General features: G+C 56.4%; 9 protein-coding genes across 9 annotated transcripts; 2 read left to right on the top strand and 7 right to left on the bottom strand.

Annotated features, from left to right (window-relative positions):
- Positions 1-8: 8 nt before the first annotated feature.
- BCV69DRAFT_267986 (small subunit of carbamoyl phosphate synthase) lies at positions 9-1,871 on the bottom strand. Its single transcript, XM_025490850.1, has 2 exons — positions 1,718-1,871; positions 9-1,629 (listed from the first exon to the last, which is right to left on the bottom strand). The coding sequence occupies exon 2, from the start codon at positions 1,548-1,550 to the stop codon at positions 117-119; it is 1,434 nt and encodes a 477-aa protein (XP_025349708.1). The 5' UTR covers positions 1,551-1,629; positions 1,718-1,871; the 3' UTR covers positions 9-116.
- A 237-nt stretch (positions 1,872-2,108) lies between these two features.
- Positions 2,109-3,300, bottom strand: BCV69DRAFT_281526 (hypothetical protein). Its single transcript, XM_025492018.1, has one exon. It carries the CDS (start codon positions 3,029-3,031, stop codon positions 2,201-2,203), a length of 831 nt encoding a protein of 276 aa, XP_025349707.1. The 5' UTR covers positions 3,032-3,300; the 3' UTR covers positions 2,109-2,200.
- A 211-nt stretch (positions 3,301-3,511) lies between these two features.
- Positions 3,512-7,580, top strand: BCV69DRAFT_311344 (hypothetical protein). The gene is made up of 3 exons (XM_025494853.1): positions 3,512-3,964; positions 4,060-4,151; positions 4,241-7,580. The coding sequence occupies exons 1-3, from the start codon at positions 3,824-3,826 to the stop codon at positions 7,305-7,307; spliced, it is 3,300 nt and encodes a 1,099-aa protein (XP_025349706.1). The 5' UTR covers positions 3,512-3,823; the 3' UTR covers positions 7,308-7,580.
- An 890-nt stretch (positions 7,581-8,470) lies between these two features.
- BCV69DRAFT_297830 (hypothetical protein) lies at positions 8,471-9,058 on the bottom strand (the record flags this gene model as incomplete). The annotated part of the gene is made up of 3 exons (XM_025494161.1): positions 8,471-8,609; positions 8,693-8,925; positions 9,035-9,058. 3 exons carry the CDS (start codon positions 9,056-9,058, stop codon positions 8,471-8,473), a joined length of 396 nt encoding a protein of 131 aa, XP_025349705.1.
- Positions 9,059-9,681: 623 nt separating this feature from the next.
- BCV69DRAFT_146975 (hypothetical protein) lies at positions 9,682-13,901 on the bottom strand. Its single transcript, XM_025489331.1, has one exon. It carries the CDS (start codon positions 13,761-13,763, stop codon positions 9,711-9,713), a length of 4,053 nt encoding a protein of 1,350 aa, XP_025349704.1. The 5' UTR covers positions 13,764-13,901; the 3' UTR covers positions 9,682-9,710.
- An 850-nt stretch (positions 13,902-14,751) lies between these two features.
- On the top strand, positions 14,752-17,111 carry BCV69DRAFT_292962 (lysyl-tRNA synthetase; the record flags this gene model as incomplete). The annotated part of the gene is made up of 3 exons (XM_025493821.1): positions 14,752-14,832; positions 14,875-16,574; positions 16,837-17,111. The coding sequence occupies 3 exons, from the start codon at positions 14,752-14,754 to the stop codon at positions 16,907-16,909; spliced, it is 1,854 nt and encodes a 617-aa protein (XP_025349703.1). The 3' UTR covers positions 16,910-17,111.
- A 477-nt stretch (positions 17,112-17,588) lies between these two features.
- Positions 17,589-18,596, bottom strand: BCV69DRAFT_147000 (hypothetical protein). The gene has a single exon (XM_025489332.1). The coding sequence runs from the start codon at positions 18,389-18,391 to the stop codon at positions 17,738-17,740; it is 654 nt and encodes a 217-aa protein (XP_025349702.1). The 5' UTR covers positions 18,392-18,596; the 3' UTR covers positions 17,589-17,737.
- A 145-nt stretch (positions 18,597-18,741) lies between these two features.
- On the bottom strand, positions 18,742-20,674 carry BCV69DRAFT_267977 (putative CYB2-L-lactate dehydrogenase). Its single transcript, XM_025490849.1, has 2 exons — positions 20,358-20,674; positions 18,742-20,265 (listed from the first exon to the last, which is right to left on the bottom strand). Exons 1-2 carry the CDS (start codon positions 20,513-20,515, stop codon positions 18,924-18,926), a joined length of 1,500 nt encoding a protein of 499 aa, XP_025349701.1. The 5' UTR covers positions 20,516-20,674; the 3' UTR covers positions 18,742-18,923.
- A 404-nt stretch (positions 20,675-21,078) lies between these two features.
- BCV69DRAFT_281519 (ESCRT-II complex, vps25 subunit) lies at positions 21,079-22,386 on the bottom strand. The gene is made up of 5 exons (XM_025492017.1): positions 22,226-22,386; positions 21,848-22,123; positions 21,639-21,757; positions 21,466-21,541; positions 21,079-21,382 (listed from the first exon to the last, which is right to left on the bottom strand). Exons 1-5 carry the CDS (start codon positions 22,257-22,259, stop codon positions 21,255-21,257), a joined length of 633 nt encoding a protein of 210 aa, XP_025349700.1. The 5' UTR covers positions 22,260-22,386; the 3' UTR covers positions 21,079-21,254.
- Between the last annotated feature and the right edge of the window lie 82 nt (positions 22,387-22,468).

Genomic DNA, 22,468 nt, shown 5'->3' with positions numbered 1-22,468 from the left:
TCGCTCATGTCGCATCTAGGCTGATCGTTGTCAAGTATGAAATTGGTTTACAAAATCAAGACACGTGTTGTGTGAGCTAGCTAGAGAGACATGAAAATGTGCGAGTGCATCTACTATTAAACGGCCAGCTCTGCTGCCGTCTCGACTTTTGCGCCCAATGATCCTCTAGGTGCTTCTCCCACTTGCGACGCGTCCAGTCCCGGAGAGACTTTTCCCCCAAGTGTCTCCTGGTTCTTCTTGATACACTCATTGATATAGTCCTTGAACATACCTTGACAGTCGTCCGGCCCGCCAGCGTTTTCAGGGTGGAACTGCACGGCCCACACCAGTCGGCCCGAGTCGGGGTTGGCCCGAATGCCTTCAACGGACGAGTCGTTGGCATTGACAAACCAGGGCTGCCATTCTCCCCAGGACTCGTTCGGGTCATACTCCAGAGCGTATCCGTGGTTCTGAGATGTAATGTAGACTCGTCCAGCCTTGACGGATGTGCCGGTGGAGGAGAGGGCAACGACAGGCTGGTTGTGGCCACGATTGCCGAACTTCATACGGTAGGCCTTCAGGCCGGCAGCGAGGCCGATGATCTGGTTGCCCATGCAGATGCCGAAGATGGGCTTGTCCCAACCGGCAATCGTCTTGCGCGTCGTCTCTACTGCCTCTGGAATCGAGTAAGGCGATCCGGGTCCGTTGGAGAGGAAGAGACCGTCAAACTTGTCCTGGACAGCGGTAAAGTCGTAATTCCAAGGGAGGACGGTGACGCTGGCTCCTTCACGAATGAGGCATCGGATGATGTTGGACTTGGCGCCAAAGTCGAGCAGAGCGATGTGGACCTTGGCGGCCGAGGCACCTCCCACGGGGTGCAAGGTGTAAGGGGTCTTGGTCGACACGAGGGGGATGAGATTCTCAGCCATGGGATCGCGGTACTCCTCTTGTCCAGGAGTGACCTCGTGACCATCTCCGATGCTGATAGCGCCCAATGTAGAGCCCTGGTCTCGCAAAAGAGTGGTGATGGCTCGAGTGTCCACGCCACTAATGCCGGGCACGCCGTGTCGGGCGCACCAAGTGGACAGACTCTCGATAGCCTCGAAGTGGCTGAACCTCTCTGCCAGATTGCTCACGACCACACCGGCAGCTTGGACGCCCCTGCTCTCCAGGAAGCTTCCAACGTCAACATCCTTGGGGCTACCAATGGGCGAGGTGCCAGAAAAGTTGTTCGGCACACCATAGTTGCCGATGAGGGGCTGGGTGAAGGTGAGGATCTGGCCCTGGTACGAAGGGTCTGTGAGTGACTCGGTGTACGAGGTGATGGAGGTGGTGAAGACGACTTCTCCGAAGGTACGAGGGTTGGGGGCGCCGAATGACTTTCCCTGCCAGGAGTGGCCGGACTTGAGGTGCAGCGTGGCCGGTTTGGAGGCTGGCGCTGGCGTCCAGGTGAGTGGAGAAGCAGCTGTAGCCAGAGCTCGAACGCTGTTGCTGCTGCCGACAGACAGCCTGGTGGAACCAGGCATTGCTGATCGGAGAGATCGCAGAGCAGAAGTAGGCAATGCGAGCATCGTGATTGTGATAGGTAGAAAGATAAAGAGGTGGTGTAGGTGATATGCTCAGAGGGAGTTTCCCTTGAAGACGGCGTCACTGTCGTCGAGGAGTCGCGAAGACAAGCGTGATTGTCAGTGTCTGATGCTGTCATTTGGGTCAGGCTATGACATGTTCGAAGACTCACGAAATGTAGTCGTCCGAGGTTCGCTGTGAAAAGACCATGCGAGAGATCAGTGATAAGCAGCCAGAGTGCGAGCACTGTGTGGGGTATGTCCTCTGTGAAAGCTTTGAGTAACGTCTATGAGACTGTCTGTGTGTCGCGAGCTGATGTCGGCGATGGTGATGGTGATGATAATGGTAGGAGATAAGAGTCGATGCAGGAAGGAATCCCTGGAAGGAAGCATTGCCCATCGCGGTTCTCAGGCGGACCTTGAATTCCTTGACTCGGCTTGGCCCGCCTTTGAATTTTCCGCGCGAAAGAGAGGGAGCGCGAGAATTTCCACATCGGAACGGAAGGACGAGAGCGGATACGCTGTTGCTCGTAGATCATAGACATACACACACACACACGATATCGACGAAAGAGTTGTATTGTACAGGTACAGTGACTGATGCTGGGCATATGATACAGATGAAACTCATCTCATGGTTGTGGCTCGGGTGGTCGCTACCTCTGTCTCCTCTCAAGACCGATGGGACCTTTCGCGAAGCTTACTCCTTCCAGGCCCTTGAGCACCTTTCCACCTTGTACTAGATCTAGCCCTCTTTCCATGCCGTCGAGAGGGAGTGATGTCCGAGCTTCAACGGCCTTATGCTCCACGACGTCTCTACATGCCCAATGCTCTACTGGCAGTATGAAGAGCCGCCGTGCAGCTCGCCGTACTCGCTCGCGCAGCCCAGGCCCGGACTGGAGTGTTGCGAGCAATGTGCGAGGAGGGACTTCATTCGACGATTCAACCTCAGAACCAGCATTTTCCGTCTTTCTTTGCAAGGGAGTATCTCCGCAAGAGCGAGCCACCCGCTCCAATGCAGCGTCTACATCGTCGGTCGTGGGTAGGGTGGAGGATGCCGATGGTGGAGCTGCACATCGCAAGAGGGCGAGTTCGATCCAGGCATCTACATCGATTTGCGCTAGCCCCTCGCCATCCTTGCCAGCCAGTGCCCTGAGCGTCTCCTTGACCGATCCCTCCATCGACTTCGACTTCCCCTCCTCCTCTGCACGCCGCTCTATCTCCTCGCGTGGCACGGACGCGATATTTCCTCTACTCCCAACCTTGAATGCCTTGCAGGCATCGGAGCATGTCTTGATCTCTGACCAATTCTTTGCCCATTTGGCTCGAGGGGTGATCATCCTTCCGCAGGTGAGACATGCTTTGGGAGAGAGGGAGGAGAGGGAGGGTGCGACAGGGGCAGCGCTGGTGGAAGAACAGGGGTTTGATGCCGAGCTGTTGAGTTCGGAGGGAGGAGGGGTTTGACGGGCGTTGCGCTTGGGTGGCATCCTTGAGGCTAGTGAAAGGGGGGTGAAGGTATTGAAGGACCTGTTGTGAGCAGAAACGGAAGCCGAGGGACCCACTGCAGGTAGGATGAGATGACAAAGCGGGATCCTGAACGAATTAGAGAGTCTTGATGCAAGCATATATTGATGTCAACTTTGCGAATAGCTAGTAAAGCCATGAGTCAGATTGTCCTGCCTCAGTAGATTCTTCTGCGTCTGTCCTGCGGTAGCATGAGCTGCGCCTGCCAGGAAGAAGTATGGTCCTTGTGGAGGGCGGGCGGGTGATCTATGGGCCTTGGTCGGTGCTGCTGGTGCTGCTGCTTGCCTTTGCTCCCTCGATTTCACGTTCGCGGTCCTTTCCGCTGCGACGCCGACGAGGTGCCTGGGTGGTGGTGCTGCGTGCGTCTGGTGCCCGCTGCTGCCTCGCCTGGCCAGGGAAATCCGCATTGCCTCGGCAAAGGCAGCAGCGACTCACCACGATCCCCACATCGCCCACCCCCGCACTCATCCAGGGTACAGAGGCGACGTCCTTCCCAAGGCATTCATCCACTCACACAAGGGCACATTCACCCTTCATCATCGTCTGCCTCCTTCTTACTCTCCCATCCTCACCATCTTACCACCCCACCACCGAGCCGGGCCTTTCTCTGATACCCAAGACCCCACACGCTCGCTATACCAATCCCTGCCTCCTTCCAGCCACTCTAGTGCTGCTAGCTGCACCCTCTTTACATCCTTCTGACCCTGCCTTGGATATTCAGCGACAGTCTCGTCTCAACTGGCTCCGATATAAACATGATGTGCATTCCCACACCGAACCATCGCAAGCTGGTACAGGACTGCTACCCACCATCCAAGAGAATCGCAGGTGTAGAAAACCCCAGTTCCAATGAGCTAGGCAAGCTCGTGTACTATGCTCAGAGCAAGCCGGCAAAGGTGAGTAGAGACAGGACTTGAGGCTGGTCTTGGCAAAGGTGCTCAAGATCGGTAGATACTGACCGATCTCTCTCTCTCTCTGCTCACGTGTCTAGCTCTCTAAAGTGGGCAAAGTCTTGGAGGAGAGAGCAGCTGCTGATGCTAGGGGTGTAGAAGGAGCGGGTGCTGCGAATGAGAAGGCCAAATGGTTAGTCGGACACAGCATCATACTGAGCGTCGAGAATGATCTTAGCAGCCCCTGACTCTGCGATTCCTTACTCCCCCTCCCCCTCCCAGCGGCCTCCTGATCACCATTGCCATCCTCAAGGCGCTCATTAGCGAATGCCCCAGAGACATTACCTACATCTCCAAGTCCGCTCAGGCCATCATGGCTCACGCCGTCAAGGCTTCTGCAAAGTCAGGCAATGGAGGTCAGCGAGACCTCGCCCTCTCTGCTCGCGCCTCCAGCACCTTCTTTGCCTACACAAGCGCCCTTGACCCGGCTCGCAATTCAGTGGAGGGTGAGCTCGGAGCGTCTTATCTCGAGCTGCTAGAGAGCTTCGGCTACATGGCCACAGACAGGAATACCAGTGATCCAGAGGATCTCAACCGGGCTAGGCTCATTGGTCTTGGCGCTCTATCCTCAGCAGCCAGCTCCGACGTACTGTATACTTCGGCCTTCTCCAGGCAAGCATCGGTCATTGTTCCAGCCCTTCTCGAGAACATGCAGGCCAAGTCAGCTCCACTCGATGACTTGAAAGCCGAAGCAGGTAAAGTAGCCAGCGGATCACCCACCTATACAGCCTTCTCGAGCCTTGCAAAGAAGAGACCCAGTCATCGAAAGGCCCCATCGCTTTCCGGCCACGTGGCTGGTGAAAAGGGACCAGAGACTGCTGAAGTCATATCTGCCTCCATGGGGATCTTGCACGGCCTCTTCAAGCATGCGGATGCACTCCAGGTGCAAGAGGCCATGAAGGCCGTCCTCGGCTGGATGGGAGGACGAGGAGGGACACAACAGCAGTGGAGCAACGAGGAGTGGGCTCGCTTCCTGGGTACCACCTTGGTACGTTGGACTTCGCTGCAGTACCGCTTTGTGATCCTTAATTCGCTCCTCGAGCATCTAGTCGAGGACTGCGAGGGTCCAACTTCATTCAAGCACGGGACTCTCCTTGAGATGATTGCAGCCATCCTGAAGAGCAAAGACCTCACATTGATCGGGCTTAGCACTTCAGATGCTCTCAATAATCTCGCTGGCCTCACTGTCAGGCGCGTTCACTTCGACATCAAAGATCCCTTGTTGCCTCAGCTGGTACGCTGTATCGAAAGTCTTGCTGTTCACGTCTACTATGCTGATCAGCTCAACGATGCAGCAGAGGAACTCGTTGCTCGCATTGTGGCTCTCAATCAGCCAGAGACCGACACAGCTGCAGCTGAAGCCACGATGAGGGTCTCTCACCTGCCAAGGAAATCGGCTGCAACGAGGCGAGCCGGTGAAGCCCAAAAGATGGAAAGCATTCGTATCGTCCTCTTTGCCCTGATGCGGATCATCATCGTGGCCAACTCAAACGATGCTATCGTAGGCAAGGTCCGGAAGCGCAGCAGGACAAACAGTGACTATGCCGTGAGAGAAAAGGGCAAAGCATCGGACCCCAACTCGGGCATTACTCTAGCCGGCGCACGTGCTAGGATTCAGCCTGACGCTCTGCAGCCAGTCACTTGGCTACTTGCGTCGTACGACTGCGGTGTTCGTCTTGCAGCTGCACACCTCTTCATCGCGTACCTCAAACTGGAAGCTCAAGAGCCTTCAGCCGCTTCGTCGGAAGCAGCATCGTTGCTGCACGGCATTAGCGCTGCGGCTTACATTTGCACTTTGAGTCGCTCCTTGCGCCTCCCCTCAACGGGCTCAGCAGGCGCTCTGGAGAATCCTCTTGGCCAACTCGTCCTTGTGCAGCGAGCCAACGAGAGCGGCTCAATGACCGAGCTGCGGGATGAAAGCGAAGCCGGCGTGCCGCTCGACTATGCGGCCCTTGTCCTCCTCTTCACCCTGGCTACCGATCGCCTGGCTGGTGCGGCCCTTTTGGCGTTCGTTCCTGCTCTGCTTGCCATCGACCGAGGCGCAGCTCGTGATCTAGTAGCCGAAGGTAGCCCGGCCTCCTTGGTGACTCAAAGACGTCACACCACGCGCCTCTTCCTAGCCAAAGTGTGGGTGGCAATCAGCGAGAAGTGGGCTGTCCCTTCAGTGCGCAAAGAGGCATCGACGGTGCTCGCAGCACTGAGCGACGAGATTCTGCCCACGGTCCCTGAGCCGACGCGTAGTCTGACCTTGCCAGAGGAAGTGGACCTGTTCCCAGACTTTGCAGAGGATGCAAGCGCAGGAGAGGGTAGTGCAGCCGCTTCGCCCGTCTTTGACCCGTCCAGGATCATGAAGGCACTGGCTAGCAGCGCAGAGGTGCAGACGAATACGGGTATGCCCGAAGAAGCTCTAATGAGGTGGTTCGGCCGAGATTGGAGCGTCGCGATGGCCATCGACGACAGCGCAGTCGGCGCATCACCTTATCACGATCCTGCACTGGAGAATGCCATGGGCAATGGACATGCTGACAAGGCCACCAGGCTCACCTTTGAGACGGCCGCCGGCAACGGATCTGCGGACATGGCAGCCAACGGAAGTGGACAGCACCCCATCGGTGTAGATGACTTCCGCCAGGCGCTAGGCAGCAAATCTGTGCACGGCGGCGGTGGTGCTGCAGGTGGAGCAGGTCGAAGCGTGCGTACCAACCGCCAACCCCTGCAGGACTCCTCACTCAGCAAAGCAGGCGCCGCTGGAGGTCTGCAAGGCCTCGATATTCCCATTCCAGGTCTGCGCGCCTCTACTTCCGGGCAGCGCATGAGCTTGAGCGCCAGCAGGGACAGTCCATTCAAGAATCGTACTTCGGCCGCACCTGACGCTGCCTCCCTTGATGGCTCCGTCAATTCGGGCGTAGCGAATGGGTCCGGCCCCACGCCACTCTCTGCGGCGGAACGAAGGGCGAGCAGGAGAGCGAGCAGGCAGCAAGCTCCTGGTGGAGCTGGAGGAGCAGAGTACAACGGCGGGGCTTCTCCTGTTGGTGGGCTCGTCAATGGCAACGGAGTCGGCTCTGGGTCCGCCTTTGCGAATGGCTATGCACACGGCATGGGGCAGGGCGGTGTGTCTCGTGCAGAGGGCACTTCGAGCGTCGCAGGCCTGCTGGACTCGCTGGGAATTGATGAAGGCACGGGTGAAGGCGCTTTCACCGGAGCGGGTGGAGCTGCTGGCAATGGCGCAGGCGCAGGCGCAGGTGCAGGCGCAAAGACACATGCGCTCGTCCCACCTCATGCCGCATGAGCGACTCACACCTCGCGGGTAGCGACGATGATCTCAGGTGTGCTGAGATGGTGAATGGACAATCTGCCTTTTTTTTCTTTCCTTTTCCTCTTCTCTCCCTTTCCTCCGTTGTTTGCGCTCTCTCTCTCCTCTATATATCTAACTATCCGTCTCTTCTTTTCTTCTGCCCCGCTCACACTCTACTCGCTCACATCGATTGATCCGTGAGGTTTTAGTATCGTCATCGATAGGGAGAGAGAGGGGGGGAGGGAGAGATCAATGCTACTACACTCCTTTATTGCTGGGCTGGCCCTCGCGTGACGTGGAAGTTTCAAAGGATACTGGAATTTCTTGACTTTTGGCAAAAGGTGACTGTTCCAGGAGTGGTACTGAATGAGGCTTGGGTCAAGGGTCAAGGGTCAAGGGTCAAGGGTCAAGCAAGGAGTAGTGGAGTTGTAGAGTATGTGGGTGGGTGTGGGTGTGGGTGTGTGTCTAGAGCGATGAACAGAGTGTAGTGTATCTAGATTTCTACACGTGCCTCCTTCTCTCCCTCTCATCGCTTTGCTCCTCTCTCTTCTCATGACTTCTCTCCTCTCTCACCCTCCTAGGATCCTTGTTAAAGGCCAGCCCTTCACTCTTCTCAAGTCCCTCTTCTACTCTATTCTACCTCCCCGCAAACTCCCCGAGAACCTCTCTTCCTCATCCTCTTCTTCTCTCTCTCCTTCCCTTTCCCTTTCCCCGACTGAAGATGAAGCTCTACCCAGCAGCAACCACCAACAAGTATATACCCCGGTAGAGGTAGGACGAAGAGAGTGAGTGTGAGGAGGAGGAGCACGAGGTGTACGCGTGGCAGTTGAAAGGGATGGTGCGATTGCTGGGCTGAAGCCGGAGGTCGGGCCTGCGCAGGGCGAGGATGCTGCTCCCTGGTCGTGTGAGGGGGGACGGTGATCCTGATCGCACTTGCACTTGTATTCTTGTTTGTGGCCGAGATAATGCTCCAGCATAGGACTTCTGATGGGAATCTCCTCGTCGTCGTCCCCTTCAAGTGTACAATGGACTCGACGACCCTGTCCGTGTCTGTCTCTGCAGAGTGGTGAGCTCCAGCGCAACCATCCTGCATTACGTGCTCTAGACCCTTGCTGTTGCTCACGAAAGGTCCGTCTGAGGGTGCTGGCTGTAGAGTCTCAACCGGTACAGCCACCAGAAGCACCAGTATGCAAAGTAGGCTTAATGCGATCCACAGAGGCACGAGATGGTTCCAGTGACGATGCAGAAGGAGCCACCAGGCAGGTGCTCCCCGAGATCTGGACGTGGACGCTGACGCTGACGTTGGCGAGGTTAAGGTTGAGGGTAAGATGAGCTCTGCGGTTGAGGATGGACCTGTAGGAGGTGCGCTACGCTTGTACTTGTACTTGTGCTTCTGAGTATCGAATCGCTCTTGTGATCGCTCAAGGTCATCGCTGCGCGCATCCGGGCTTGGAGAGGCAAGAGTACTGTCACCAGGTGTCAAAGATGAATCTTGGGCCATGCTGAGAGTCTGAGCTGAATCGTAGTGAGACAAGACACTGTCCTTGTTGGCGAGGATTCCGTTGGTGGGGGAACTGAGGTGCTCCTGCTCGTCGTACTGCGCTTGATGCTCCTGTCGAAGTGGTGCGCGGAAGAGGGAGTGTGAGTCTCTGAGGTGAGCGGAGGCGAGCTCAGCTGAGCTAACGCAAGCCCCCTCAGATGCACGCCCGCAGCGAACATACCTTCATAATGTCCTTAGTGAGCATCTTCTGCATCAGCAGGGAAGCTGCATCCAAAAGGATCGTGTAGACAAGAACCCAGACGTGCGTTCAGCAGTGACGAGTAAAAAGAGTGGGTAGGCATTAAAGGTTCATAGGACTACCCAAGATGCTGAGCGACCTTAGCCCCGTCCGCTGCCCCACCCCCACCCTTTTCACATCTTCCGTCCTCTGTGATGCCCTGACTTCATGTGATGACGCCCTGCCGCCCTGGCGCCCCTGACGCCTAGAATCTCACGAAGTCGCAAGCGCTTTACGCCAGTCTACAGCCACGTTTAATACCCCTCTCTGTATTCGCCAGAGCAACCAGACGCCCAACGCCCTTCCGCAGCGGCGCAAGTGTGAAGCCCTGCGTCCGCAGCATTCGAGGAGGCAACCGGCAGAACGGATTGACAGGTAGAGTGTCACGTGGCACGCGTAGTGTGTGAGTGAGCGAGCGAGCGAGCGGGTTTGTGGAGAAGGAAACATTATCATTACTTGTACACACAGCACAGAGGCTGGATGAAGAGAACGCACTCGCTGCTCTGCCTTGGCCTTACGGGATCGCAGTCGATATCCCGCACATACCCGACAGGTCAGTAACGAATTGGGAGAGCGGGCAACAGTGCCACCCCTGTGCTGCTCCTCCTCTGCACTCAGTCTACCTGCCCTCCTCCTTCCACCCGGATATCCTCAACAAATGCACAAACTCCCCTCTTCCCGCCGCAACCCCACCTGCAGCCTTGACCCTCAATCTCATCCCTCGATCCATAGTCACCAGTACCACTTTGGGCGTATCACTCTTGATCTTCTCGGCGCGTACAAGCGCTGCTTCCTCGTGACTAGAGCTGAGTAGAGAGAGACGATCGATAAAGTGCGTAGACTGCCATTGGAAGGATCGCAGGATGATGTCATCGAGGGAGCGTGCAAGAGGAACCACCTCGCCTTGTGCAATGGTGGGCGAGGTGGAGGAGGTTGGAGGCAGGAGGCGGGTGCTGAGTTGCGGAGAGCCTTGTTGGCTGTTCGTAGCCTTCGTCTTTCTCTCCCCTCCCGCACCGGCACTTCTGCCGCTGTCGCTGCTGCCCGCAAAATCAATGTCTTCGCTGCGGAAGCTCAAGTCATTGAGGTAGCTTCCCTTGCTCGTCTGGATTTTCAGCCATTTGCCCAATGGCTTGATCGACTTCTCCAGATAGCTCAACACTTTGGCTGCCTCCTCTCCCAGCGGCGGCTTATTCTTCTTTAGCCCATCCAGCTCAGTAATGACGGCCAAGGGAACCACGACTGTCCATTTCCTGCACTCGACTAGATGGCGCAGGTAGTCATCGCTCGCTAGGAGGATGTTCGTGTCCAAGAGGAGAATCGTGTAGCCTGGGACAGACTTGCAGGCCGGTGAGAGCTCTCGTCGAGTCTCACCGCTAGGCTTTTTGGCTTTCTGAGAGTGAATCTCCTCTGTCCGCTGTGGCCTACGTGGCTGAGCAGCATCGAGCATATTCAGCAGTTGCAGCCGTCGCGCTTTGAGCTCCTTTACCTCGACGGAATCCGTCTCTTCGGCAATGAGCTCGCTCATCCCCCAATCGTCTTCATCCCCATCTGTGTCTGTATCCAAATCGACGTGCGTGGCGCTCTGTCGATCTCCATCGGCCTCATCAAGGGGCTGCTGGACCTGAGTCAAGTCAGATACACCATGACTCTCCTCCTCTTTGCGGGACCACTTCTCAATGGCCTCGGATAGGGGAGCACGTACTTCGAACGTCGTCTCCCCGTCCTTTTCAACCATGTCGAATCCTGGCATATGCTGAGCAATGGCAATCAGAGTCAGAGCAACCCTGCCACTACGCAGCTGAGCCACGTCTGCAGGGGCATAGTCGGCGCCAGTAGCGGATGTCCCTTGAGGCAGATTATCTTCGAATTGCTCTCCATCGATGTTTTGCTTGAGCACTTCGAATTCAGAGCCAAAGGTGGGAGTATCGTTTCGAGAAGGAGAGCCTGCCTGCGCAATGCGCTTCTTGGACGGCTTCCAATAGTCTCTTTCAAATACTTTCCGGCCTGCCCAAGAGAGACCGCGTAGGCACCAGTCCTCTGGCAATGGACTGACGCTGCTGATCTTCTGCAGGTAAGCAGCAGAGCTGGACACAAACGTAGATGGCAAGGCGTAGCTCGCAAAGTCTCGCCAAGGAAGGAAACGGCTGATGAAGCACGATGGCGTAGGCTTTATGGTAGCAGGGACTGTAGGAGCCTGCTTAGCCAGGCGAAACAGGAACGTGAAGAGCATGGTCACGTAAGGCCCAGCAGTTGTAAGAGGTTTCCCCTTTTGGGACATGACGTGTTGTAGAATTCCAAAAGCAAGTGTCGCAGCACGTTGAAGAGCTACTGGAGGCTGGTCGTCCTCGATACTCTGAAGAAGCTCGGACGACAGCACAGGAAATTGGGTGCTGACAGCAGGCTTAGATGTTGAGTTGCCGACAGCTAGCTCTGCACCCTCGCCTTCGCCTTCCCCTTTTGCAACCTCGTTCTGTGTGCCCTTCGACATCAGTGCGAGCAATGCATCCTCTGCTCCATACTGCATGAGCGCAGCGATGTTGATACTTGCCACCATCATCCAGGTCGGCTCATCAATTGGCGCTTCTTCCGTTGACTGCATTCGCGCTTCGAGTCTCCCAATGAGCCTGTCATACACTGACTCGAATTGATCAAGCTCGACGCGAGCGAAGAGCATGCCCTGAAGATGTAGGAGCAAGTCGATGTAGCCTGCATCGGGCCGAGTACGACGTTTCTGCTGCTCGGGGCCGAACAAGGCGATGGTTGCAACGGTCTCCCTGGCTGCAAGGTAGGGCTGTGAAGCCGTCAGGGCCTTGCAAAGATGATAAAAGCACCTGAGCTCGTCGGTGCGATGCAAGAGCGCGATGCTGTGATGGAGCTTGCCCAGCCCTGGCATCTCCGCAAGTCCTTGAGTGTACCAGTCGACGGCAGTCGTGCGCCAGACTTCCTTTTCATCAAAGTCCCAATCGTCCAGTGCGGCTTCTCCAATCGAGGCGCGGTCAGGATGGTCTTCGTCCCTGGGAGTGTCATCAAGCGGCAACGGCCCGGGTAGACCGACATCCTTACGCGCAACGTCGAAGCCCTCTTTGGCGAGGTTGGACTCGTCGATGCTTTTTGATGCCGTCGAGGAGGCAGCGTGAAGATCAGCTACTCCCATACGCCAACGTGCCAAGTCGCCAAGATTCTCCAGCCAAACCGTTTTGAAGGGCCGAAGATGCTCGGCCTCCAGAACATTAGTGTAGAAGCTGTATGCGAACTGTATGAAATCCACCATGAGCTCCAAAATTGCAGCCTGGAAGCTGACGTCTCCTTGACTCCTAGCAGGAGCGCCATTGCGACCACTCAAGTCGGGTAGATCGAGGCGGAGGTGCTCCAGGAAGAGGTGCACCCCATTCTTCCACAGTCTGAGAGGTATGTCGTAATCTTGGGGAAGTGAGCCCAATGAGGCGGGCAGACCTGGCCGCAAAGCGCGGTCAAGGAAGACTTCGTACAGACCAATGAGCTTTTGAGACTGCTCGTTTAACGACAACCAGTAGCCATGATCGAATTTGCCGTCCGGAAGGCGGCCCAGAGCATGCGTACGACTGGCTGTCTGTGCAGACTCTTCGGCTCTGGCTTGAGCAGCTTTGCTATGCTCTTCCTTGAGCTTAGCCTCAAGTGTATTGATATCTCGGTAGATGCGTTTAAGCTCGACGACGTAGCCATTGGCATCTGGAGATGACTTTCTGCTGTCGTCTTTGCGGACCGTAACGTCACCTTTCTTTCTCCTGTCTCGACTGTCGTATGACGTAGCAGATGTAGCTGAGGTCGGAGCTGTGGTGATAGAGCTTCCAGCTGCGGAGGACCGAGCGTCCGAGCTGACGGTGCCAATGCTCCGAGAGAAAGAGACTGCATTATGACGCTTTGGGTCGAACAATTGCTGCTGACCGCCAGGCTGACTACCTTCTGCCGAGACCATCCGAGACTCGTTACCTCGATCAAAATGTTCGTGCCGAAGCGAGTCTTGCCGTCTCCCGCTTCCAGTCCTGGGATGACTTTTGTGACCCCCTCCTTGAGGATGCGAGCTCTTGCCGTGAGGCGGGCGTGCCTTGTTGCTTCGAGTACTCGTCTGCTCTTCAGTCCTAGTCTCGGTTCCAAGTGGCAATTGAATGAGGCCTCCAGATCTCCCCGTCGTCGAATTCGGGTCATCTCGTATGGCACTGTCATTGGCAGATTTGGCGTGCTGCTTCGACTGGATAGTACCAGGGATTCCGCTTGGGCGAGACTGCACGTTGGGCAAATCCAGCTCATGCTGCTGCGACGGGATATGTGACAGTTCGTTTGCGCTAGCTTGCGGCTCTGAGGGACTTGCATCACTTGCTTTGCCTCTCTTCATGAGCGACACCGATTGGCTAGGGCTGCCTGTACGTGGCTGCTGCGATAGGGGGTGAGGGATGTCTTGCTTTGCTGCCCCTCCTCCCCATCCCGGGGTGTGGCGGACAGACCGTACAGCTCCGTCATCTCTTTTGCGTTGGTCTCGAGGTTCTTTGCCTCTGTGAGCCCTACCGGACCGGTTGCTGCCGCTTTCGCTGGCTTTGCCGCTGCCTCCCGAGCCACTGCTGAGCCCACCGCGGCGCAGTGGTTCAGTCAGGGTGATGGAGGCATGGCTGCCGCCGATATTGGTCTCTTGTGACATCACGAGCTGAGAACAGAGGGATAGTCCAGGATCTGCTGACAGCTTTAGACTGGGATGTAGACTCGAGCTTGCTTCATTGCTGCTCCTAGAAGGTGAGCATGGTCAGAGAGACCGGGTGTAAGGACTTGATGATGCGTCAGATGGTGTATGCGTCTAGACCATTGTACGAGTGGATAGGAAGTGAGGAGCTGCTTAGCTGCACTGGTGGGTTCAAAGTAGTGTCGTGAGTGTGCAAGACTGTATGTATATCGGGTGCAGGGTGGGTAGGTGCTCCGTATGACCGAACGGAAGCGTCGGATCGAAATAAAGCTGAGCCGCGGGAGTGGAGAGCAGAGGCCGCCGCCCAAGCCAAGACCAAGACGGGCAAGCACTCCTCTTTACACCTCAGGAGGCTGCGATGGGGTCGTGATATCGATGGTCCGGGTACATTGTGCATGATTCAGTATGAGAAGCGCAACAAAGAATCCATACCAACGACCTCGCCGAGCATGACCGGTGAGCAATGACCACGTATGTGTTCCTGCTCAGTCGCTGCCGTCGACTGAGCGTGTCAGGGCACAGCAACTACGGCAGCAGCGGCCCGTCCAGCCGCGGAGCTGTGCAAATGCAACCAGGAGGTTGTGTCTGAGCTCCTCATAGCATCACGAATCACAAGGTAATAATATCTCAGCTCTTTGACCATGGTATCAAGGGCGCTCGTCTGACCATATCTACGCGGGGCGAGGCAGGCGGAGGCGGGGCAGTCGCTCCCCTCTGCGGTCTCTGAAATTTATTCTCTGCCGGGGCGACTCCTTCCTATCCTCACGCTCCCCTCTGCATACCATCACCTCTTGCCCCGCATCACCGATTGATGAGAGGAGCCCTACAACTCCTTGCCAGATCGACGACCTTCTCATCCCTTCGTATCCAAATCGCATCGCCGCGCCCTTGTCCGCTCCCGCGACACTTCACACCAGTATCCCTTCGCACCTTTCATTCCTCCAGAGCAATGGCAGACGTACCTGTTGCTGCCGACCCCGCTGCAGCTCCTCTCGCTAACCTGCTCAAGGATGAGGTGACCGGAGAAATGGTCAGCAAGAGGTGAGATGCCTGGCACATACCATCAGGCTAGATCTTGAGCGACAAGCTGAACCTCGCCTTGACTACCAATCCCACCTCCAGCGAGCTCAAGCGTCGTCAGAAGCAGCGAGAGAAGGAAGCCCAGAAGGCTGCCAAGGCCGCTTCAGCCCCTCCTCCCCCGGCTGGATCTAAGCCAGCAGCTGCCGGCGAGGAGGAACTGGAGCCCAACCAATACCACGAGCGAAGGGTCAAGACCATCCAAGCCCTGCGTCAGTCTCGCAACCCCGACCCCTACCCACACAAGTTCCATGTCTCGTTGAGCTTGACAGACTTCATCGAGCGGTATCAATCGCGCGTCGAGGCTGGTCAGCACCTCGAGGGGGAGAAGGTGTCGGTAGCCGGTAGGATCCACAACATGCGATCATCTGGTTCCAAGCTGAGGTTCTACGATTTGCACGGAGAGGGTGTCAAGATCCAGATCACTGCCCAATTGCAGGACCACACAGATGGAGACTTCATGGCAGTCCATGATTTGCTGAGGAGAGGTGACATCGTCGGTGTAGAGGGAGTGCCAGGCAAGACGAAGAAGGGAGAGCTCTCCATCTTCCCATCTTCCATCAAGCTGCTCTCGCCCAATCTCCACATGCTGCCAAAGGCCAGTGATGGCGGTCTGGTAGACCACGAGACTCGTTACCGAAAGAGGTACCTCGACCTGATCATCAACGAGAATGTCCGAGACGTCTTTGTCAAGCGAGCCAAGATTGTCAATTACATTCGCCGTTTCCTGGACAACCTCGGTTTCCTCGAAGTAGAGACGCCCATTCTGAACATGATTGCAGGAGGAGCTACTGCCAAGCCATTCATCACCCACCACAATGACCTCAAGATGGACATGTTCATGCGAGTCGCGCCCGAGCTCTTCCTCAAGGAGTGTGTCGTGGGAGGCTTGGACCGTGTGTATGAGATTGGAAGGGTATTCAGGAACGAGGCCATCGACCAGACGCACAACCCCGAGTTCTCCATCTGCGAGTTCTACATGGCTTACGCAGACATGTACGACCTGATGGACATTACCGAGAGCATGATCTCCGGTCTGGTCAAGGCAGTCACGGGCGGCTACAAGGTCACCTACCACCCAGACGGCAAGAACGTCGAGGGCGGAAGGGAGTTTGTCATGGACTTTTCCACTCCTTGGAAGAGGTTCGACATGATCAAGGAGCTCGAGTCGCAGCTCGGCGTCACCTTCCCGCCAGCCGACACTTTGCAGACTGAAGAGTCGACGAAGTTCCTCAGCGACCTCTGCGCGAAGCACAATGTTGACTGCTCGGCCCCCCGAACCTCTGCTAGGCTCATCGACAAGCTCGTGGGAGAGTTTATCGAGAACCAGTGCATCAACCCCTCGTTCATCGTTGGACACCCCCAGGTCATGTCTCCCCTCGCCAAGAGGCACCGTGACATTCCCGGTCTGTGCGAGCGCTTCGAGGCATTCGTCGCAACCAAGGAGATCTGCAATGCCTACACTGAGCTCAACGATCCCTTTGACCAGCGAGACCGATTCGAGGAGCAGACTAGGCAAAAGAATGCCGGAGACGACGAGGCGCAGGGCATCGATGAAGTCTTTGTCAATGCTCTCGAGCATGGACTGCCACCTACTGCTGGATGGGGTATTGGACTGGACAGGCTGGTCATGTTCCTCACCGACAGTCACACCATCAAGGAAGTGCTCCTCTTCCCCGCCAACCGACCCGTGTCGTAAGTACGGAGCGAGTAGGCCTACACTGCAGAGTCATCAGCGCAGGAGGGTGCAAAGTTGCGTGGGAGACTTGGTATTATGTAGACAGCTGAAGAGTCTGCCAGTGTATTGCAAATGTCATGGTATCAATCGATGTGCTTTGTCTGATTCTGGTCTGTGACTGTCGGCCTCACTCTAAGCGCCAGTACCCCACCACAGCCCGCTCCACGCCCCAGGGGTCCTCCCACCTCTCAAAGTCCATCCGCTGACCACTGATGCTAGCACGGAAGATTTCCTCTACAGCAGCCGCTTGGCCTTTGCCCACCTCGAGGGCAAGGACGGGCAGTCGAGATGAGTGTACATCCTCTCCCTTGTGGTCGGGCCCTGTAAGGGGTGTCGGATGGGCGGGAGTAGAAGGCGCATGGAGCAGCATATCCAGCACGTCTGCCAAGCGCCGGTAGAAGGTCAGTCCGTCCTCCCGTCCATGCTCCTGTCCTGCTTTCACTCCCTTCTTTCCTCGGACTCGCTTGTCGCTTGACCCATCGTACTCCCCCAAGAGCGCCCTCTGATCCTCCCATAGCCGTACGCTGGGCTGCAGCGCCTCGTACTCTGCGCGCGGGATGTACGGTGGGTTGCACACTAGAATGTCATACCCAGTCCCGCTGCCGCTCTTGTCTCGCTCCTCCAAAAGATCCCGAGCAAGTTGCGATCGAGGCGAGAAGAGATCCACCCTTGCGAGTCTCACTCCTGCGCTCGTCTCGTCGTGCGCGGACTGCTCCACAATATTATTCCGTAGGAGGTTTTCCCTGACGAGCTGGAGCGCCTCCTCTGCCACGTCAGCGCAGGTAAGTTGCGCCTCGTCTTGGAGGGTGGCTGCGAGGTAGAGGCCAATACAACCTGTGCCTGTGCAGAGGTCAAGGATGCGTAGCGGACGCTGGGAAGGAACACAGTCTTCATCGGCATGGCTCTGGAGGGACAGGGCCGATTGGATCTCGCCGATGAGCCGAGAGGTCCAGTCCTCTGTCTCTGATCGCGGGATGAGCGTGGGAGGACGCGTGACGAGGTCTAGGGAGCCAAAGGGCTGGTTGCCTGTGCACAACAGGTCGAAAGGTACGAGCCAAAACTCAAGTCAGCATAAGGATCGCACTCGGAGCGCTCCCTCTCCACATTGGATGACAAGGCACTAACCAAGTATGTAGGCCAATGGCTCGTGATCGACGACTCTACGTCGCACCATGTCCTTCAAGTGACCTCCAAGCGCTCTTCGCAAACTCAACTCGTCTTCTTGGCTCCTGATCTGACCCTGACTGGTAGAGGTAGAGGCAGTGGCAGAGACAGAGGCATAGACTTGGTCCATCATCCACTTCAGCTCCATCTGAGCCAGATCGAGGTGCTCCTGCCTCTCCTCGGCGCTCATGTCGTAACCGCGGGAAGTGCGTGAGGATCTACCAGAGGAGGAAAGATGCCACTTCTCAAGTCGGGCCTGCAGGTGCAAGAGGAGAGCAGGAGAGATGGTGACTTTGTCGCCTTGTGTCTCGCCGCTTTGGCGCTGCTTCGAGCGCCCTACAGTGGCAGAGGCGGAGAACTTTTGCGTTTGCTGGAAGCTCCCAAAAGCAGTCGCGGGAAGACATCGCCGTAGAAGAGCCCCTTGGGTGCGTATTTGGCCTCTACTGCATCTGTTGTTGCCTTGCCTAGCTCGCAGCGCCGGCGGCAGCGAGGACGAGGTGACTATATGCTGCTCCATCGTCGCACCCAGGCCCATCTCCAGCCGCAAGGTCAAACGAGTCATGGTAACCAGCTGCCCTCGTCCACCTGCAGCCACAGTGGCCCTAATCATCCCTCTCTCTCTGCAGGCTTGTGTGCTGGCTATCTTGACCTTGCCTTTGACTTAGCTAGCGTCACTGCAATGCTTGCATCTCGATAGACGCCAAAAAATCTCGCAAAGCTCAGTTCAAAAATTGGGACGGACGGACGGGCGGACGGACGGAAGTGCAGGTGGAGTCGCACACAGACGCAGACTCGCTGGGCCAAGATTCTCAGAGACAGGTGGATTTTCTTATACCCCCAACCTCGCTCAGCGCTTGGCCTGGCTCAACCTTCTGGCATTCACCTCAGTCAAAAATCTCACACTGTTTCAAACAAGCACTCCGATGAGTATGGGTGATATTATGTTTCACTAAATCCAGACCTGTCAAGTGGCGGCAGCGGTGGCGGCAGGAAATAGAAAGACGGAACGGAGGCGCGTCGCCTCCCCGCGATGCGAGACGGGCGGCACAAGTACATCTTCGATGCCATACTATTGTCATTCATTCAACCATCATACGGACTACACAATGCAGCGTAGCACCACAGGAGGTCTTGAAGAACCTCTAGAGCTTGTTGGTGGGCTCGTTGGGCATGCCAATGGCCGTGTCAAGCCTCTGGTAGATCTGCGAGCCGTGGCTCTCAGGGACAGGATTGATATGCGACCCCAACGCCCTTGTATCCACCATCTCTGGGGTAAGATCTGCTAAAGTCGGAGCTCCGATCAATCTTAAACCCATCTCCATCTCTGCCTTGAGAAGGTTGATGGCATGTACAACACCATCAGGTCCGTAAGCCGAGTAGGCGTAGAGGAAGGGTCGGCCGATACCGACTCCCTTTGCGCCCATGGCGACTGCCTTGAGCACGTCCGTAGCGCGTCGAACTCCGCCGTCGATGTAGACTTCGAAAGTGGGCTTCCAGAGGTTGCGAGCCTTGAGCGCCGTCACGACCTCTTCGAGGATCTCGATTCCAGCGCGGGCATAGTCGAGCTGACGACCACCGTGGTTGGAGAGGACGATACCGTTGAGACCGGCCTCGGCGGCGAGGACTGCATCCTCCCAGGTCTGCACACCCTTGAGACAGATGGGCATCTTTGTGCATGAGCGGAGCCACTGCAGGTCCTCCCAGTTCAAGCTGGGGTCGATGAAGGAGCTGATGGCTCTTGCCGCACCCTGTGAACGATCAACATCGTCTTTGCCCTCATTCTGCACTTGCGATCCCGTGTCGTCAAACTTCATCCGCATGTCCTTTTCTCGTCGACCAAGCTGAGGAGCATCGACTGTGACAAAGAGACCCTTGACGCCCCTGTCCTCAGCCTTGCGGATGATCTTCTCGGTAATGGCGCGGTTGGAGTTGACGTAGAGCTGGAAGAACTGCACCTGCTGATCGTTGATGCGCGCATCAACGATCTCGTCAAATGAGCAAGAGGCGAGAGTGGGGATCATCTGAATGATTCCAGTCTTGCCGGCAGCAATGGTCAGATTCTTTTCTCCATCCGGATGTCCCAGCTTGCCGAGGGCAGTGGCGGTGATATAAATAGGCATCGTCGTCTTCATACCGAGCATCGTAGTGGCAAAGTTGATGTTGGAGACGTTGCGCAGGATCCTAGGGCGGAACCAGATCCTACCAAACACGTTGCTGTTTTCTCGCATTGTGACTTCATCGTCGGCTCCCGAAGAGTAGTAGGCCCAGGCAGTGGGCTTGAGCACTTGCTTGCCCACCACTTCAAAGTCGTACAGGTTCAGACATTGCGACAGAGGTGGAATCTGGCCAGGCTGTAGGACAGCCTTCTCTGGGTTCTTCTGCTCGAGCTTCTCGACCGTATCGGGCTGGACCTCTCCGAGGCATTTGTCTTCCGAGAGATTCTCCTCGAGGGTTCCAGGGGGGTGAATCGGCTCGTACTCCTCGCTGTCAAGTAAAGGAGGGCGAGGGGGCGTTGAGAAGTCAGCAAGAGCTGTGGGCTGCGAACTCCCGAAATGAATCTGGCCATCTCTACTCACGTAGCGTCCTTTCCACCGTACTTGAGGAGAATCGAGCTTCCACCGGGATGGTTCGGGGCAAACTCGGTCAGATCGTACACCTTTCCATGTACGATGAGCCACAGGTCATCCTTCTTGTTGTGCTTGGCCACATCGGCTCCATTGAGTTGCTTTGCCATTGCGGAGTATTCGTGTGCGTGTGAGGGTGTGGAGGTTGAGGTAGTGGCAAGCTAGAAGAAGCTGTAGAACAGGCGAGGCGGAGGGGCGATTGGCAATCTCTACTGATACGTAGTGCGTAGGACGAAGTGGCGAAGAGACAAGGGTATGGCCAGGAGCTTGCGGGTGGGAGAAGGAGAGTTTTAGACAGAAGAAGCGAATCAGGGATCAATTGGATTGCCCAGCTGACGAATACCTCGTCGTCCCAATGCCTTCAACTCTTTCTCCTGCTGCATCCCCCCGCCCCTCGGCGATTGCTCTCCCTCTCCGTCAGTCTTCCCCGCACTCGATCCCCGAGTACCGGAAGTGGCGGACGGAGAGGCGCTTGAGGCCGCTCAACCCCGCCCCCTCGCCCGCGCATCTCGCCCAGCCGGTCACTTGGCCCATTCCGCCTGCCCACAAGAGCACTTCTTATGCCCGTGGAGCCCCTCTGCACTGGCTGACGAGTGATCTTGCTCTTCTGGCGGTTGATCAGTCTCCTTTTGCTAGTCTAGAGGGCAGAATAGGCACAGAGGTACACACAGAGCTACTCAGCCGGGCGCAGCGAGCGCGGGCAACAGCGAAGCGGTACAGGGTACAGGATGCAGCGAAAGGGTCCGAATGCTATATGAGGCTAAAGTACAAGTGTTCCTAGCTCTACCCTTCTCCACCTCTCTATAATCGTATGAATTGTATCAATGCTATTTGCGACACCTCACGCATCTAGGCGGCAAATTTCACACCCTCGAGACCTTGCCCCCTCTCTGTACCTTCGAAGATCTGAGCCTTGCCCTGCTTCACCAGGGTCTCGAGGGCACGCCGTAGGAGCACAGGAGGTAGCTGGTAGAAGTCTGTGCACCCACAAAAAGAGAGTAAAGGTTGCTCAGACACAGTCTTGGAGGTGGAGATCGGCAGCGGCCACCCGTCCACTCACCTTGATCCTCCACTAAATCTCCCTCTGTCAGCTCAAAGAAGGTCATAATCGATCTATTCTGACCAGTACTGATCACCTGTAGAGGTGGAAAGCGCAAATATAATATGACCGTGTCAGTAGCCTGTACCTTGCTCTACCCGCCCAGGCTGTGCTCCACTCATGCCATCACTTACCCATTGATGAATCTTCTGACCCCACTCCTCGGGCGTACGCCAGTAGATCAGAGCTCGATTGGGCGGTAGTGTGCCTGGCTTGGGCTTCGACGGCGGTTTCGGTTCCCATGCTGCTTTGCCTGTCATGGGTGAGAGAGTGTGGAAACGTCAGCAGGGCCAAGGCGGGAACGGCCTACCTGCTTCGCGTGTCCACCCCTGCAGCAACTCACCTTCCTCGATCATCGTCTCTATCACTCTCCTCCGTCCCACCGCATCCAGCCTCCTACTGATCGCAGGATTCGACCACAAGCTCTGTATCGGCTTCGCAGTAGCTCCACTCGAGCCGACGTCATCCATTGCTATGTCTACATCGAGGAAGAAGACTCTGTAATGGGCGCACCAGTTGAGCGCTAGAGAGGTCCATTGTGCTAGTTGGATGGAAAGAGTGGTTGCATTTGCTTGAAGGGTGAAGAATGGAGGGAAGGAGTATAGGGGGGGATAGGCGACTGTGCGGGATGTTCGTACGAAGCAAGGGAGGAAGGTAGTCATGTCAGAGGGCATTCTAGGGCGACTCATGATATGCTGTCCGTGACAGCTGATCTACGCACCTTGGCCGGCGGTAGACGAGGCAGCGAGCGCCATTGTCAAAATTGAGACGCAGAAGTTGTGGCGAATATATTAGGCCTTCCCCCAAATGTCTGCGATTGAGCAATGAGGTGGGCAGAATCGTCTGGGCCAGTAGAGGTTTCCGTATCCGAGGCAATGGAGGTGGTCAAGGCGAGATGCACACTCACTTCCCCACTTCCGTCACTTTGCCCCTCGCGCAGCCAATCACCACCTGCCTTAGCACG

The sequence above is a fragment of the Pseudomicrostroma glucosiphilum genome (assembly GCF_003144135.1).
Source record: "Pseudomicrostroma glucosiphilum strain MCA 4718 unplaced genomic scaffold BCV69scaffold_3, whole genome shotgun sequence".
NCBI lineage: Eukaryota > Fungi > Basidiomycota > Exobasidiomycetes > Microstromatales > Microstromataceae > Microstroma > Microstroma glucosiphilum.
This window is presented reverse-complemented; position numbering and strand designations above follow the sequence as displayed.

Coding starts and splice junctions, on each gene's coding strand:
- BCV69DRAFT_267986 (XM_025490850.1), bottom strand. CDS start 1,550: ATGCTCGCATTGCCTACTTCTGCTCTGCGATCTCTCCGATCAGCAATG.
- BCV69DRAFT_281526 (XM_025492018.1), bottom strand. CDS start 3,031: ATGCCACCCAAGCGCAACGCCCGTCAAACCCCTCCTCCCTCCGAACTC.
- BCV69DRAFT_311344 (XM_025494853.1), top strand. CDS start 3,824: ATGATGTGCATTCCCACACCGAACCATCGCAAGCTGGTACAGGACTGC. Junction 3,965..4,059: donor CTCAGAGCAAGCCGGCAAAG/GTGAGTAGAGAC, acceptor TCACGTGTCTAG/CTCTCTAAAGTGGGCAAAGT. Junction 4,152..4,240: donor GCGAATGAGAAGGCCAAATG/GTTAGTCGGACA, acceptor TCCCCCTCCCAG/CGGCCTCCTGATCACCATTG.
- BCV69DRAFT_146975 (XM_025489331.1), bottom strand. CDS start 13,763: ATGTCACAAGAGACCAATATCGGCGGCAGCCATGCCTCCATCACCCTG.
- BCV69DRAFT_147000 (XM_025489332.1), bottom strand. CDS start 18,391: ATGATTAGGGCCACTGTGGCTGCAGGTGGACGAGGGCAGCTGGTTACC.
- BCV69DRAFT_267977 (XM_025490849.1), bottom strand. CDS start 20,515: ATGGCAAAGCAACTCAATGGAGCCGATGTGGCCAAGCACAACAAGAAG. Junction 20,266..20,357: donor TACGGTGGAAAGGACGCTAC/GTGAGTAGAGAT, acceptor TTTACTTGACAG/CGAGGAGTACGAGCCGATTC.
- BCV69DRAFT_281519 (XM_025492017.1), bottom strand. CDS start 22,259: ATGGCGCTCGCTGCCTCGTCTACCGCCGGCCAAG. Junction 21,758..21,847: donor AGAGACGATGATCGAGGAAG/GTGAGTTGCTGC, acceptor CACCCATGACAG/GCAAAGCAGCATGGGAACCG. Junction 21,383..21,465: donor AGATTTAGTGGAGGATCAAG/GTGAGTGGACGG, acceptor GTGGGTGCACAG/ACTTCTACCAGCTACCTCCT.